This window comes from Salminus brasiliensis, chromosome 7 (genome assembly GCF_030463535.1).
Source record: "Salminus brasiliensis chromosome 7, fSalBra1.hap2, whole genome shotgun sequence".
NCBI classification, from domain to species: domain Eukaryota; kingdom Metazoa; phylum Chordata; class Actinopteri; order Characiformes; family Bryconidae; genus Salminus; species Salminus brasiliensis.
The window spans coordinates 20064139-20082683 of record NC_132884.1 but is presented as its reverse complement, the minus strand read 5'-3'; the positions used below and the strand labels follow the sequence as shown (position 1 = coordinate 20082683).

Here is an 18545-nt window from a genome sequence, read left to right as displayed (position 1 = left end):
AACACTGCAAGGCTTAATATACACTACGGCGTATTACTCAAAAACTACAGGGACTTCTGTAAAACCTGGTGGGGCTATTCCTTGGTAATAGAAGTTTGTAATAAGACTTCTGGCCAGCTGGCGGGCCATAGGCTGTTTAAGGGGTTAAATGGATGTCCTACAATCCACTTTACATATAATAAGAAGTTTATAAGCCTAACCATAAATCTAACCGTGAATTTACCTCCAGTAACCACAATGGAAAAAATGTTGGGCTTTTACTGTACAAAAAGTAAACAAGGCACTTTTATAAAAATAGAAAACAATATACAACTTTGTTGGTATGGTTGGTTTGTCATGTAGTTTATTTAGTTATCTAGTTTTTGTTTTGAGAACACACACACAGAAAACACTGAAAGTCTGTTTCTGAGATCATATTTCCATCAACAGTGCTGTCTGTAATGACCTAGACTCAGTTACAGAGAATATGACTTAAGACATCCAGAATCCAGAGATGTAATAAACTGTAATATACAGAGGGACAAACCCCTTTGGGAACGCTGGTCATGAATGAGTTAAACAAGCACAATGCTCTCTCGCTCTCGCGCTCTCTCGCTCTCTTTCTACATCTGCCGCACTGTCTCCCATCATCGCCTTAATCCCCCAAATTACCAACAAAGCCTTCTTTTTGAAAATCAGAATCATTCTCTATGGTGTAATCACGCAATATACAGAAAAAGCAGAAATGAATGTGGGTAAGCTCAAAGTAAATATTTGAGGCCTGTTTTTTGGCTGCGGCATAACAAGAAGTGTCACCAGAGAAAATGCAGATTCTAATGGACAGGGCTCCCTGCCATCAGTGCAAAGTTTGTAGACTTGCTGTAAAACAGTGGAGATAAAAGAAAGCACTTAACGTTTGTAACTTGGCTTTTCACCCTACAATGATGTGTTAGTGTGAATGATATCCTCTGTTCCAAACTAAGACCTGTTTTTAAGTCAAGTTAAGTAAAGACCTGGCAAAAGTATGAAAACACAGGAAATTCTCTTTACCTGACTCGCACACCGACCAGGCTTTTAAGGCAGACTTTGCACAGACACAAAACATCTCTAATGTAACTGCTAATGTCTGCTCTGGCTAATGCATGTCTAAAGCAGCTTGATATAGGACTGTTTACTCTGTTCAACATGTTTATTAGCTTAAAAGATTCAGATTAAATTTACCTTCTGTGTGTATTGGCTGTTTTTGTGACACAACTGTTTATCCCCATGCAGCTTTAATCAATTAAGAATCAAAATATTCAAACTACTCAATTATTAATACAGTCAATAAAGATAGGCCTAGTCTACTTCATACAGGATGGTCTTAATTGCTTTCTTTATATTGCAACACACACCATGAAATCTGAGTATTAGAATTTGTTGTTGTACCCCTAAAACCATGTCCTAGTTCTTAAATATGTGCAACCTTTAGATCACCTTTACCTTAATAATATATATATATATATATATATATATATATATATATATATATATATATATATATATAATAGACAGCAAATGTTCCCTGCTACCTTAAAACCACCTTAAAATCCAGTATCCTCATTTTATTGTGTTTTATCAAACCCCATACCTTTTATTTTAAGGTGGCATTCAGAGGTAGACAACATACAATGTCATACTCTTGTCAATTGCCCTTAAAATACTTATTAATCATGCAAAAGATCTACATTTAAGGCATTAAGCAAATGCTCTTATCCACAATGACTTACAAAAGTGCTTTACTATTTACTCAGAAATTATCCTTAGCTAGTTTGTATAGATTAGATGTATTCTTGCTAAATGGCCAACAAGCATCTCAACAAAGAGCTACTCTGGAAATCAGAAAGCAGGTATTCATTAACATTTCATTACAGTAAGCTATTTGTGAACTGATATAAACCAAACAGCTAACTAGGGGCCTGTTAACAGCTAATTAAACAAAGCTATGGTCAGACTTTGTGCACATAAACAGACAAAAAACACATTTGTAGCTTTGTGTATTTCCATGCATGACAAACAGAAACAGCAGCATGTTAAAAACAATCAATAATGACAGGCCTAGGCTGCTCCATACAGGTTGGTCTCCATTTCTTTCTTTATATTGCAACACTCACCATGAAATGGGAGTACTAGAATTTGCCGTTACATTTCCGTTAATGTACCCCTGAAACCATGTCGTAGTCCTTAATAAAAAATGTTAAAATTGTCCGTTAGTTTTTCAGGGTCCAGGCCGAAAGTGCCAAAAAATATCAAAAACTTTTATTACCAAAACAATTATTTAGGCAATGCACAGACAAAAAGACATTTGTAGCTTGTATTCTCATGCAAGACAAACAGGAGCTGCATGCACCTCACAACACGTGTGCATCATGTCTGGTGTGAAATAACAAGCACCATGAAAAAATCACACACACACACACACACACACACACACCACTACGCTGTGTTTGGTGTGAAATGTAGTAGAAGCTACTACATACGTCTCAGTCTAGAATTAGGACACATTTCACATCTCACAGATCAACATTTTATTATTTTTGAATATATGAATCAGTTTTTAATAATAATGCTAATAAATATTCCCTATTAATAATGATTGATGTATATTGTAGACTACATATTTAGACTCCCAGCACACACATTATTGCCTGTCAAATTTTCCTTTTATGTGCTAACTCTATTGACAGTTATAAAATCAGTGGCATTGGCTATATCTACACTCTAAAAGGTGCTACAAATGGTCCTTTGAGTGCTGCCATAGAAGAGCCACTTTTGGTTCCAGCGAGAACCATGTTTGTAACGGAGATGCGATCTTTAAATTGATAAAGAACATTTACATCAAGAGAAAGTTTTTTAGGACTTTTAAAGGTTTATCTTTATGATAAACATGTTTTTTTATGGAAACAAAAGTGGCTCTTCTATGGCATCACTCAAAGAACCAGTTGTAGCACCTTTAATATTAAACATGAATCTTCAGTCATTATAAATATGTTTTATGTCTGTTATAGTGTTCTGGTCAACTCTGTTACCCCAGTTTTAACAGTTTTAATAATAAGCATGTGACCTGCACTCAGTGATGTCACTTCCTCTGGTGGGAAACATGTGGAAGGCAGTGAGATATGGTGCACGTGTCTCATTAATTTGTATAAAATGTTAAGGATTTACCAACTGTATATTAATTATATTGTAATTTGATTTGTTATTGTGATACTGAGCGAATCCCTCATTGAATAATATAATAAACAATAATATGTTAAAAGCCCAATAATTCACTATTAGACGTTTCATGTGGAATCTTTTTTTTTTAGGTTAGCACATGGAGTAAAGCCCCAGACTGGTACTGTCAAATCTTTTATTGGTCTAAAAAGTTGACTGATGAGTAAAAACTTTCCAAACTTGTAATCTACCTGCAATTCTAGAATGGTCCATACGTGTCTGACCGTTAGAGGGAGAGTTTGGGTTTGGATGCATGGTGTGAGATGGAAGGGAGGAGTGTGGACTCTTTCAGTGATCATGTCTGGTACAAGTTAGCAGAAACTACTAACAGTGCTGATGGCAGCTGTAGTAAATAAAGTAGAAATAGCAATACAGAGCAGAAATTTGAATTCACGCATTAAATTCACACCAAACCACTGTTCACTTCATCTGTTCTGAGATAAAGTGCTCTTTTGTTTTTATTGCACGGCTGGATTTGAAAACAACTTTATCAGATTAAAAACATTCCTTGCTAATATGTGCAATGTTTAAACTCTCTGATCTCTCTCTCTCTTCCTCTCTCTCTCTCACTCTCTCTTTCTCTGTAGGGGTGTGTGTGTGTGTGTGTGTGTGTTTTGGCACTTGTACACTGTCAGCATTTTAAATTACATCAAATGAGGATCTAAGAGACCATGAGATAACTCCTACACAATCCAGCTTGACCCAGCTCAGCACTGGCATAAGAACAGACACCAGAATTTGTTCAGAAAGTCTAACCGTTGCCTTGGAGCACGTTCCTCAAACAGTCGCCCTCAGCTGTAACTCTTATACAACCTGTCTGGCATCGAATGGACATAAAAGGTATGAGAGAGTGAGAGAACGAACTGCCATCACCTGGCCTGGAGCAACGTTCTCGCCCAAGGAGCCATTCCTTCTTTCTTTTTAATGTACTGATCGAGTCTTTGATTGAACTTGCTATTATTCCAGCCTTCCCGTTCTGTTTATTAGCCCAACACAAGGCCTCTGAAGCCCAACCCCAGCCTAGAGCCTGGAGCGCTTTCTTCGTTTTTTTTTTTTTTTCCTCCCTTTAGGAAGATATAGGGGCTACCTGTCGTCTCAAACATAGAAAAACTGCTGGTTCAGGACCTGCTGTCTCCTTCAGCTCTTCACTCAATGAGCTCCATGTCCTCAGGTAGCGCGGATAGCCGTTCCCCAGCTATAAAAGAAATTTAATTAGCTGTACAGGCTGTGATTGAAATCCAGCAGAGCCTTTGTAAGCACTTATTGTTACTGACCAGGCAAACACTGCCGGCCAGGTCTCATTAGATGTCTGCACGGCCTTGAAACATGATCTAGAACGATCACAATGCATCCTTTGAGCCTAATTCTGTCAAACTGCAATTGAATCAGTGCGATAATAGGACTGGTGCTTTGCCACTAAACTAAACAAAAAAAGAAAGAAAGAAAAAAGAGAAGCAGCACCGCTGGCACTCATGTGCGCCTGACAGAATGCGAGCTGTTCTAGAAAAGCTTTCGACACTCCTGCTCTGCACTGTTCTTTGGACTTTTTTTTTCTTCAAAAAAATGCTGGAACAAATGTATACTAATGATTCACTCCGGGCAGGCTGGTGGAGGGTTGTCAGTGTGTGTGGGAGTGTGTGAGCTAGTTGGGACAGACACTGTCCCAATTGCTGGCACCTCAGCAGTGGTTTCGGATTGGTGTGTGTGTGTGTGTGTGTGTGTGTGTGTGTGTGTGTGTGTGTGTGTGTGTAATGCCAGTCTCCAAACGCCTCCACTGGTTGTTCTCATAGTGCAGCTCTTTTCGATGTGACTCGCACTGTCTCTGCCATTACGGCTCTCTTTATTTCTGAGACTTCCACCTGTACTCCTAAGGGCTGAGTCGTACTTCTGCGAAGACATGTAAAGGCGCACAGAATGAGTTTATGGTTCGAGTGCACAAAAAAAAAAAAAAAAAAAAAAAAAAAAAAAATATATATATATATATATATATATATATATATATATGGTCTGAACTTTACTGCTAGCTGATTGTCTCAAACAATGACTTGTCCAAATGAAAGTGTCAGAAAGGCTTTACAGCGCAAGTGTACAAAAAACGTTGGCAGAAAACAGACTGACTGATAAATGAGACCATTTAAATACTAGTTTTGGTCGGATATTTAAATTCCATTTACAGTCAACTTGATCTGCTAATTTAGGGGCTTGATTTGCACTCGCACATGTAATGTACCAGTACCAGGCATTTCCATTCTTTTCAGCTGAGTCAAATTGAGCAACAACATTGCTCCACACATGGAAAATCGAAAGGTGGCTCCCATCCTTGCAGGAAAGCCAACCGTGTAGCCACAGGAAATTTCATAAAATATGACTAAAAGTGTCCCTCAAGAAATTTGTAATAGTTGCACAAAGCTGTTTTGTTTAAATCACATTACATCTACCGGTGGCGCTCTTTTGACAATTTTTTTTTTTTTTTTTTTTTTTTTTGTAGAATAGAGTGTCACTACAACCATGTCCATGCTGATTATCTGTGTTGGAGGTTGGAGATAGATGGAGGTTATCTATCTATCTATCTATCTATATATATATACATATATATATATATATATATATATATATATATATATATATATATATATATATATATATATATATATATATATCCAAAGATATACCTGAGAAGCTATAAAATTGTAATCCCATTTCAGAAAGAGTCCAGAAGGCCTATGTCATTTTCTGGTAGAGCTGGAGCTGGTTTCCTATTCAACATATAATGGTAATGTAATGTAAAGTAATGACTTGTCCAAAGGAAAGTGGCAGAAAGGCTTTACAGCGCGTGTACCTTCTACATTAGTGAAGTGTACCTTCTACATTAGTGAAGATCTTCTACCTTGTCTTCTGTACAATGCATTTTATATGTGTAACATACATAATTATATGTGTAAAATATTTACTAGTTATTGGTATAAATCACATTCAATTCCCAGGAATTCCTTATGAAGAGCAATATCTTCACAATCTCTCTACAACACAGTGGGCAACTCTGGGACTGAAGGTGCTAGGAGTGAGATTCAAAATGGAACATTTGTTTATTTACAGGGTAAATGCAAGGTCAATGTTGGCTCTGTAATGCACATGTTTTGGGGTCCACACAGTTAAACAAAAGGTATTTGACTCAGATTTTGAAATGTTGCCCAGTATTTATCTGTTGAATTCAGAACCTGATTCTTTAAATGCTGACATTGTCAATGCTTTAAATACAGTCTTAATACATATGCATACATATGCAGTTTAGACGCGGCGTACACAAGTAGCAAAAGCATTACTTTTAGAAAAAATAATGTATGATCAAAAATCACCTTTATGGACATATTTGGGAAAAGTTCACATAAATTATCTATTGATTTTTCTTTTCCTTTCAGTGACTTTACTCTCTTTACTCTATTTATAAGTTTGTTTATTTATTAATTTACTTTATTTACTTTTAAGCATACTGATTTTGTTCTTTTTTTTTCCTTCTGTTTACCTTGCTTGTTCTCTAATCTGAACTCTTTGGAATTTGTCCTGGTGAACAATATTGCTGTTCTTTTTCAACATAACCCTGTTAAATACATGTACATATACATATACTAATAAAAACATATTTAAAATTAATAAGTAAGTAAGTAAATAAATAAATAAATAACACTAATAATAATAAAAGAAACATTTGTTTTACTTTGTTATTTGATACCAATTTAACCTTAATTTCTCTGTGTTTTTGTATTTTATTTTTATTTACCAGACCCAATATTTTCTTTTATTCTCTCTCTAGTTTAATGAAACACAAGTTAAGATAACTATATTCATGGTCGGACACAAACGGAGTAGACAGAGTGATGGGCCTTGCTCAAGGGCCCTACAGTGGCAGCTTGCAGAGCCCGGGTATCGAACCCATAACCCTGTCATCCCTAGCCTGGAGCTCTAACTGCTGAGCCACCACTGCCCCCAGTCAACTCTGCCAGAGTTGAAAAGTCTCTGTTGGGAAGCAAACTTCTGATTGAGCTGAGTCACCAGTGGCATGCAGCTATCTGATCTAATTACCGTGATAACAGTGAACCTTACAGAGCTCAGGTAGCAACTAAATTAAAATACATGGCATCCCTTTCTTCAAAAGTTTTCTTAACAGTTTTCTTTGAACTATTTCGTGGCAAGTAAACAAGATATCTTACAAACTGCACACCACTTGGTTTCACTGGGGTCAGTTTTCGTTGTAGCGCCCTGTTGATAAAAGCTTTTGATTGGTCATTTTGCATGTCAGTCAAATGGCCCTTCCTGTCAAAGTAGGTGTGTGTGGTGAAGCCTCATCAGACTGTAGCAGACAGCTAAAATGATTTAGGCTACCACAGTGCTCCCCAGCCCAGAGGTAGAGGTGGGATAACAGCTGAGGTTAAATAAGAGCAAAACCAATGGTAACGCAGTCATAAAAATGTCAGCAAGGTCACCTCCACCAATTATTTCTTTTCCCCCCAAACAATACTTCTCTCCCCCCCCCTCTCTCTCTCTCTCTCTCTCTACTTCAGGATGCATGCTTTTATTACCATCATTATGGCAAGCCCTCAGGGCCTTTCTCACACACAGCAAAATAGACTCATCTCAGCAGCTTGCAAAAAACAATGGAATAAGGCTGAAAAAAAATTGTCAAGTTGTAAGTGAATTGCAGCACAGCTGACACACACACACACACACACACACACACACACACACACACACATACAAACGTATATATACACACACACATCTACACGTCTACAGCGATCCATGCCTTTTCCATAATTAACTGTCAGCTCTCTCAGTCTCCGAGTATGTAGCCCTCCTAATACAAGGTTAGCAATGAACTAACTGCATGGAGTCACTCTCCAAACACCTTCTGACAGATAACAAAACTTCCTCGTAGATGTCAGCCCAGTTACTCTGTACCTATCACACCCAGACAGAAGGAGAAAAGAGAGGCTGTCAGCTCCAAACACGCCATTTTGATATTCTCTCAGGCACACTTGGCGCACCACTGTAAGAGTCAATATGCATTCTGTCAGAATTACGATATTCATGTTGAAAATAGCATCTCTTTCAAGTGTATCAGTCATTCTTTTAAGTAAATAGACAAGGCCTCACAAAAGCAGAAAGGAAATAAACAATGCACATCTTCAGGACACAGAGAGAGAGAGAGAGATAGAGAGAGAGAGAGAGAGAGAGAGAGAGAGAGAGAGAGAGGGAGATAACTTTACTTCTTCTTCTAGCAGAATAATCATTAGACCACCCAGCAGGAAACCTGTCAGGAAGCATTATTTGTCTCGCTCTTTATACACACCTACAAAACTCCATTTTTTTTCCCATTTAGGGACAGACATCATTTTAATTGGACTCGTGTTAAATCTTGTCTGACATACCAAGTCTTCTAAACATGACAAAAAACAACCCAAAATTGTGTATTTTGTGATTTAGTCTGAAGTTTATCTCTCGCGATTATTGGTCCCTGACAAAAATAAACATCAGACTCTCAAAAAAAATAAAAAAAACTACACAAGAACCTGGGATCAAATTAGATGTATCAAAAATTTTTACATTGGCTACATTTAGAAACAGTAAGACACAACCTGACACATTAGGTTTTTGATAAATAGGTTAAAAGTATTTTATTGTTGCAAATATAAACATAATTCATAGGCAAGGGCACAAACCATGTAGTTCAGTTTTCATTTATGTGACATCTTTGGTGCCCTGTTGATTCATTAGTGCATTAAAAACAAACAAACGATGCTCCAGGTGGCTCAGCGGTCTAGTACACTAGATGGTTTGGGGGTCGCGAATTTGAATCCAGAGCCACGCTGCTTTGCCATCGGCGGCCGGAGTCTGAGAGAGCACAAACAGCCAGATATGGTAGATGGCGCTTTCTCATCACTCTTAGGCGATGTTGGCCGGCACAGGCCTCCATTAGCTGGTGTGGTGGAGGTGGGGTCCCGGCACTGTTCTCAGAGCATGTCGGCTGCCTGGCAATGCCGCATCGGCAGAAGTTTGAAAAGAAGTGGTGGCTGACTTTGCATGTATTGGAGGAGACGTGTTAAGACTTAGGCTTGGTTATCACCTTTAGAATTAAATCTAACCCTGCTGTGTGGAGGCTGTACGTAAGCCTGGCTAGTTCTCACTGTCTCACTGTCTCTTGTTCAGTAATTGTACTGCTGTGAGAAGAGGAGATAGCCAATTCAGTCTGTTAAACTATATACTATATAAGTCTAAAATGATCTGCTCATTTATCTACCCTCTCAACAGCATACTGCTGGTGTGCATTCAGTATGGCAGGCCTAGAACTTTGGAACAGTCTCCTACAGGAATTTAACACTTTCCCCATTTTAAAGTCATACAACTTCAGTTGACATTTAGTGGACTTCATTACCTCATTGTTTTTCTTGTTTTTTGGGTACTAATTATTATTATAATTTTTTAAAAATATAAATATAATAATAATAATAATAATAACAATAATAACAATTACAATCATATATTTTTTTTCTTTTCATTTATTTTAAAACTGAGGAGGACGGATTCCCCCTTTAAGTTTTTCCTTGCCACTGTTGCCACTAGCTTGCTCAAAAGAGGCTTGGACCCGGATCTCTGTAAAGCTGCTTTGTGACAACATTTGTTGTAAAAAGCGTTGTTTAAATAAAATTTAATTGAACTGAATTAAATTCATTTATTTATTTTTATATCACAAACAGTCATTTAAAGAGTCAGCAATGAGAAAATAACCATAGTTTGGCAACAGTGGCACTACATGCCTGGCTGACGTCACTGCTGAGAATGAGAGTTAAAAGAAGGAACAGTGGAACGACGAGCTGGGCCTGGAATCAATGGGGAAGTGGCCGATTCACCACTAAAGCTACCAAAGCAGCCCGATCGGGGAGGACTTTAAATTCAATTATCAGTGATGTTGTTAATGATCCCATTAGAGGAAGAATAATGGTGAATTAGGCCGGTCTGGGTGAGGGATGACCTGTGTGACAGCCATCTGGCCAAAACAGGAGGTAAAAAAACAGGGGTAGAAAAAAGGAGTAGATGTAGAAAAAAAGGGAAGAAGATTGTGTCATGGCCGACAGAAGCGTCCAAATATGGGTTTGGGACTCTGCCATATGGCCTCATCTATCTTGTCTCTTAGAATGTGGCATCTCTGTCAAAAACGTCCCTTGTTGCGAACATCTGGTAGAGGCCAAGGGAGAGAAAAAAAAAAGAGAAAGTCCCGTTACACCTTTAAAGTGGCGTGTCGGCTGTTTTTACGCAGCAGCCTCCTTCCAGTCGCTCTTATCTGTGGCAGCAGAGCGAGGCGCTTTGATTCAGTTTGTTCACACCATGGCAAAAGACTCTGGGGGTCGATCCATTAGCAAACATTAGTGCTCTTTCAATTTGCAAGGGAGGCATAAATTCACTTTAACCGTACTTGGCTCGTGGCCTCAGCATAGGGCCAATTTTGTTAATTTGTTTCCATTTTCAGAGATGTACTGTAATGAATCGAGATTGTACAGAGCACAATAGGCATCCAAACGCCAAGGACTAGGTCAATTGGAAAGATCTGTGGGTTTCAGAGGCAGAGTGAACTTTCAATTAGATATTTCAGATCTAAGAACAGAATATGGTCCCCAGTTAAGGGGTGCGCTGCTCATCAAAAGCTTCAGGACACGCTGCTCTTTAAAGATGTCTCTAGTAAATAAGCATGTTTCCTTTGCAAGTTTAAATACGCAGCCAGGACAAAAGGTCAGTTCCATGTAGCATTACTTCCTTAATACTTACAGGTTACAGGTCCCCTTGCCCTAATAGTAGCTCCAATCCTGGTGAGCAAGCACTACATTAATTGGTTTATATGGTTCCTGTCCAATTTAGTCCAGGCTTCCACTAACTGTGTGCTTCATGTCCAAGCGCCATATACCGATATTCCAAAAAGACAACAGTATAAAGGTATTGATCCAAATTCAGAGTGTCCCATAAAATAACATTTGACCAATCAGCAAAATCACCAGTGGTGGACTATTGCCTTCAGCTCTATTCATGAAGCTTACATCCACAACTTCACAGTTCAGTGAGACTCAACAGAGGCAAAAGCTTCTCGGCCGATGCTCTGGTTGTGTCATGGGCCAGAAACAGGCACATTCATATTCGGTTGTTATGATGAAATTAAATAGAAAAAAACACCCAGACAACAGCTGTTAATATGCAAGTGTTTAGTTCAAGTGCACACAAATGTTACAGCTTCTGATTCCATGTGTTTTCATGACAGCATGTTTGTTTATTGATCGTTTCTGAACTATCATGTTAGGGTGACAGTGTTCAGCTTGCGGTGCTCTATCTGCATTTGTTAGTTAGTTGCTACTAGGGAAAACTTAACTCACAGATTGGTAGTGCGACTGAGATTTGGAAAACAATAGATTAAAACTACCTTGTTTGTGAGCCCTCCCCCGGGGCGATTCCGAGCCACTGCCCACAGGCCCAAATAAAGACTTGCTCCTCATTTGTGTTCATGTTTGGTTCATGTGGCAAGTCAGGTTGATTTGGTTCATGAATTACACCTGGGATTGGGGGGGATTTAACACCGCCATTCGTTGCCAAGAATTGTATCGTTTGGGACCTTGAGGTTTCACGAGAGGTTCCCTTTACTGTAGAAGTGTGTGGAAGCCAGCTTCTGCTCAGAGTTCACATTCAGGCGCAGGTCACCCTATCAATCAAGTCATCAGCGAGGCTCGTTCGCTCATGGCCAGGAGTTACTGGCAACCCACGTCTCAGCTAGGCGACCCACGCTCAAGGCAGCGCTCTGCGGTTCCAGGTTTGGTCGGCCTAGCCGTTCTTGCTCAGTAGCTGGTCCCCCAGCTCAACCCCCAGTCCCAGGTTCGTTTTTGGTTCGCCCTTTTGTTTGCCATGTTCTGTTTTTTTGATCACTGTTTTTCATGGTTTGCTGCTTTTTGCCGCACTTGCCCCTTTTTGTTTATCCCCTTGTGTTAATAAATCTGCTTGCTTTGACTCCATCTCTGCGAGTGTTCGTCCCTCTGTGTCTGGCCTAGCACGCCATGACCATGTTAAAGGTGCTATATAATGCATTTCTTGACTATTTTAAGTTGCTCCTGGACAAATAAATAGTAAGTATGGTCTTTGTTTGGGATAAAAATGCTCAGATGCAGTTTCACCAGCCTATGTACAACTTTGCCTCAGAATGAAGCCGACTGTGTAACCTTTTTATAGAGGACAATCTCTGCTTTACTGACTGGTTTACATGAACACGACAGCCCAGCCACAGGAGCCAGGGTAACATAGCATAACGTAGCGCACCATAGCATAGCTTTGTTTTTAGCATTGTAACAAGGGCATAGTAATAATTATTTTTTAATATTTCTGAATCTTACAGGATAGTGTTGCTGTCCTCTCTGGGTCCTCTCAGTATCCTGTTGATGTGATATGCGATTAACTAGCTAAAGAGATGAAGCCAGTTGACTGAGTCAGCTTTTTTCTTGGTTAACTGAAATTGAAGATATGCCATATGCTTTTGGTGGCCAATGGAAGAAGTTAGCTTGGCCGACTAAGAACAAACACATCTAAAAAAAAAAAACACAGCACACTTTTAATGTGATCATTAAAACAACATACAGGTAAAAAACAATGACTAGAAAGAGGTTGGCCTGGATTGCCTAGTCATCGTGATTAAAATGCCATAGTGAAGAAACCTTTCCAATGAAGCCAGAGTTTTCTTTTCCTATCTAATAGTTAGTCATATTTGAGTAGTAAAATGAAGGGAATAACAGTTCCCATTCCATCCGATTAGTTGCATCCTGTCTACTTAACAGTGAAAGAACACCATTTGCTATAATCTTTGATTACGAGAGCATAATGGAGACTCGGAGAACAGCAGAGAACATGAAATTCAATCCATCAGGATGAAGCTCATGAATGCATAGGCAATTATTTTCCCCTTATACGAGTCTCCGTCTGCCTTGGATGTTTCTCTTAATTATTACTTTCATTACTATGTTTAGCAGCCATGATAATAATTACAGAATTGATTTGATTTGCAATTGATATGTTTTCAGTGGCTATGTGAAAGTAGGCCCAGATAGGCAAATGCAATTATGCTAAGCTCATAGCTTCAATCAATATTCATTAATTATATTCACACTGAAATTCATTTTTATTTTAATTTCTCACTTCCAAAGCTGTCATTCTAAGCTATATGAGCTTCTGTTAATGAGAACAATTTGAATATACAGTAATGCCTGATGCAGCTGAGACTAAAAACCTTATTCAAACCAAGTTCTGTGGGAAAGTATTAAAGTTTCTGACTTCATAAATGCGTTTAACCCCACACATTCAGCAAAGTGAAATTGGCTTTGGAGGTTAGCAAGCACACAAAGAGCCCAGGCAAAAGCAGGACGAAGCAAGAAGTAATCTAAACCTTGGATAAATGATCATGTACGTGTTATACATAGATCAGAAGAATGTCATATGTGATGTTTTTAGAGCTTGTGTGCTTTGTGCTGTGAAAGGACTGGAATGTGATGTGTGTGCAGAAAGAGCCCATTATTCACCCATTATCCTAGTGATTAGACTGTGTGTGTACAAAAATAGCCACACCTCCTCTGCAGGCTTGTAGCTGTATCAGGGCAGACAAATGTGGATGGCTCGCAATAACACACAAAGTCTGACTGCTACGAGAATTTAGCACTAAGAGAAGCTCTGAGTGGCCTAAAGTCGCTGTGTAGTTGTGCCAAAATTTCACGATGAATGGGCAAATAGAAATGCTCCATATTGTCTTCCATTAAAGGTTAAGGCAGGCTTTTTCCTTCTTCTGTAAAGTTGCAGTTTTGGATATGAGGTAGTTGGATGTGACGGAGATGATATACATACTATAACCGACATTTGTTTACTACATATATTAATATATGTGTTTACCCTACCAATGAAAAAATATGTGGATGATCCATATACTATGCACATGTCCAGCATAATATATGTATACAATATGTTGCCACTGTCCAACGAAAAACATGTATCTCCAAAAATGTGACTTTACAGGAGACAGCAAAAACTTGCAAACAAAGTTTGAATGTCCAAGAGCATTTCTATTGGTCCATTCATCAAGAATTATTTACACAGTGCACAGAGCAGCTACAGGGTTAACACAATGGAGAAACTAAACACAGGCAAAAATGCACAGTTTTCATTGGACAGCGGTGATTTTTTTAAATTAACATGCACAGTTATTTATTAAATATGTGCATATATGGCTATGTATGTGATTTCCATATGGGAAAGCATATAAGTACATTGTATTTTATGCATTATGTATAGTAGCTGGAGTCTCCCAAAACAGTATCTGTATAATGTTCTATATAGATATTCAATAAATATGCAGTTGGTAAACCAATGGTAAGTCATTTAAGAACATGTATAGTAAAGACACTTAGGTGGCAATGGGACCCAAAACGTAATGCAAGGGTTAAAATAAAACAAGGGCTTTTTACGTTGCACCACAGCACATTTCTACTGCACTGGATCAGTGATCCAAAACCTCCACTGAACCTCTGATGTCATGTCTGTCCTCTATACAGATACACAGTATCCTCACAACCATGTACACAGCATACATGTAAATAAGCAAATATGAGAAGCAAACTGTGATGACAGCTCCCAGTGGTGACGTACCTGTCATGGTAACTTTGCATGTGTCTGCATAGCCACTGTTGGAAAGGATCTCATAGCCACTGTCCATTCTTCCGAGATGTGAAGATGTTGTTGTCTGTGTGTGAAACTCCTCTCAGAAACTTTTAAATGCCTCACAAGCGCTTTCACTTTTCCACTTCCTGTCCCGAATTTCCCTACTCTGCTCCGGGCAGACGCTCTGTGGAGCAGTTCTCACACATCAGCACACACTCACACAGGATGTTGTTTCACCCTTTAACATCTGTTTCTCTAGCGCAGCTCAACTGTGCAACAGACAAGCAGACTGCCACACAGACAAACGGACACACACACACACACAGGGCCCAAACTTGCCCAGCAGCTCTGCCTTACTGTTTTGTTTACTTAGGAAATAGGCAAACAGGGAGCCAATCAGAAGTCTTCTTGTTCTTGAAGGGCTGGCCCCAAACAGGAAGTGACATCAGCAACCACAAGTACAAAACATTATCTGCTTGCCTGGGCCAGTCAGCTGGAACCAGACAGATGGGGCTTATCATCATCATCATCATCTAGTAAGTAAACGTTAGGCATGTAGGAGCACTGTGATGTGATGACAGTAAACAGCTGTTTCATTTCTTTATCCCTATTTTCAGATCATTAGGTAAAATCCTGTGGGGTTCTGCTGGTTTTAAAGGAATACTCCAGCACTTGTCAACCTGATCTCAACAAGGCTGGGCCACGCTACAAGACAATGGCACTGATTGTGGGCCAGATTTGTCCCTAATGAAAGTGCTAATTTATAAGTAAGTGTAAGTGGTAAGGTGTCCTTATGCAGGCTTGTCTTAACTATTATCATTACAAACTGTGTATTTAAATTAACTGTCACTGTTTTTTTACTCTAAATGCTTTAAAATCACTTGGAATAAAACCATTTTACATTGACTTCCACTGACAGTTTAATAGGTTTGTTCTTCTACTGTAAAGTCAGCGATTTGGAGTTGTAAAGCTGTAAAGTTGGCAAATTTTACCTTGACTTCCATTGACAGTTTAATAGATTTGTTCTTCTACTGTAAAGTTAGCGATTTGGAGTTGTAAAGCTGTAAAGTTGGCAAACTTTACCTTGGCTTCCATTGACAGTTTAATAGATTTGTTCTTCTACTGTAAAGTCTGCAGTTTGGAGTTCATAAGAATTTAAAGACCATGAACCTATGAGAGTTGGTTAATGGAAGGAGAGTCGAATGGAGGACAAAATAAATTGATTTTATAAAAACCAATTAGATTATATATTTTTTACATGCATCCACATGCATCACTAGCACAGTAATCTATGTGTTTATTATCACTGCAAGTCATGTGGGTTTTGTGCATTTTTGACAAAAACAAAATAACAGTGAATTTCTGTGGTATAGATACTTAGTATCTATACTTACAGGTAGTTATAGACCCAACGTCTAGAGTATGTTTACCATCTTCAAGAGGATTTTTTGTATGGAAAGAACCTTTATACCAGGCAAAGAACCATTTAGGCATTCAGTTGCCATTCAGTTGAATGGTTATTATTTAAGAACCCTTGGTTTTAGTATTATAGTTTTGTAGTATTATAGTACTTAGTGGCACTGTCCTGATAACTTATACATAATCACAAACTTTGCTGAATGATATTTAGTGTATATAGTTGAACAGTAGAAAGTGCAAAATGGCAAAACCTGACAAAATATTATTGTGTGTTGGACTGAAGATATTTTTGAAGATTTCACCTTAAGTATACATGTACTTGCTTTATATCACGTAAAAGTGCTTATTTCAGCTAAATACACTTATTCTTGTATGCATTGTTTTATTCAAAGCCTTTATTTCAGTGGAATAAACCCAGTTAAACAGCTTGTTGCCACATGAAGTCTACAGATTGCAGTAATAGTAAAGGAAACAAACCTGACCAGCAGTGTGTGAACAGTACAGTGAAGTGTGAACCGTACAAATGTATTCTTCTATTTTGTCATTCAGTTGAAAGGATGAGTGATTTTGATTTCTTGCTTTTTTATTGCTTTATACTGTATGACCAAAAAAAAAAAAACATAAATCGTAGAAATTTGGCTCACGAAAATCAAAAACTATTTGACGGTGGCACATGGTCAGGGGCCTCTTGATAAACATTACGTTTTGAGTGATGGCGCCTCTCGTCCAATTTCAAGGTTATGTGGCAGATTGCATCTCCCAAAACATGAGCTGAAATTTGATTTAGGTGGACAGGTGTAGGATGAGCACTGCGATGTGGACAGTTGCAACAGTGCAATAAGCTTTTACACTGGAAATCACATAGTGTACATCATGCAGGATATTTATCTGTAAAAGTATCTCTTGCACTTGATTTTTGGAATATTACAGTGAATTATTTTTTTGTTATTTTGTGTCTATTATTCAGAATCTGTTACTGTTGTTAAAACTATTTTTATAAAGTACCATTAAAACCTGTGAAACCTGTAAATTCTGTGAAGTAATTTGATAAAGTAATACTCTGTAATAAATATTTTGCATTGGTAAATCCCCATTTGTGCTGCATCTGACATTGTGTCTTGCCCTTGCAGCATTTTGGCTGTAGGTTATTGGGGGAACCCATTAACCGAGAATTATTTTGATGAGGCCCTCCTTTTTCAACTGCAGCATGGCTCCCTTAAGGGGATGCTGTACAGTGACACTATTAATAGCTATGCTTTAAAACAACAAAGTCCATAAGAAGCACATGAAATAAAGGTTTGTAGAATTTCAGTGAAATATGAGGTATATGAATGCAACGAATGTTGTGGTTCTAGCAATGCAAAGATAATTAGGTTGATTACTAGAGAAGAAATTTCATAAATGAAATAACAAAAATAATACATATGTTCTCTGTGATAATATTAAAAGGTTCTTCAATGAAATAATAACATTCTAAAAATCCATAATGATTTAATGATTAATGTTTTTTTTATTATTATTATTTTTAAATATAATATAACATAATATAATATAAAGATTTGTTAAAAGTGTATTGTGTACAAGTGTAGTGTGAGTAAGCATCCATTTATCAAAATATGTGGCCCAGCCCATATTTTTGGATAAGGCAAAGTTCCTAAAAGGTTTAGTATGGGCAGTATGGTTAAACTGTTGAAAGTGGACATTTCCACTTAGGTGTCCTTTAAAAATTCCTGTCCTGGCCTGAGTGGGTTCTTGTTGTTTTTAATTATAATTCTAAAAGGTTTTAAGCAAAGTAAAATCAGTACCCACTTTTGACATTTTGAAGACATGTCAAAAGCCTTTACATTGCATTAGCCTTTTGTAACACAAAAGTGTACACAAAAGTTTTGTAACACAAAAGGCATACAAAGGGAATGTAATAAAAGATTACAATAGGTTTCCATCCCTCAGAAGCTAAATAATCACACTTTGTAAAACGTCAGGTAGTAAAGTACCTGGAATTATCCCTTCTACTGGCAAATGCTCAGTGGAGTACTGCCAGGAAAAAGCATCAGCATTCTGTTTGTTACATCCAGGCTGATACTTTATGTTAAAATCAGAAATAGCAAGTTATACAGCCCAGCACTGTATTAGCACTCTGTATTCCAAGCCCCCGCCTAATGAAGCTG

At 38.1% G+C, this 18545-nt stretch overlaps 1 protein-coding gene across 1 annotated transcript in view; it reads right to left on the bottom strand.

The window, feature by feature from the left end:
• LOC140559464 (uncharacterized) overlaps positions 1 to 15302 on the bottom strand; it is a 148005-nt gene extending 132703 nt beyond the window's left edge. The window contains exon 1 of the mRNA XM_072682977.1: positions 14947 to 15302. Coding sequence (XP_072539078.1) covers positions 14947 to 15013 — 67 coding nt within the window. The 5' untranslated portion in view covers positions 15014 to 15302. The remainder of the gene's footprint in view (positions 1 to 14946) is intronic.
• Positions 15303 to 18545: the final 3243 nt, after the last annotated feature.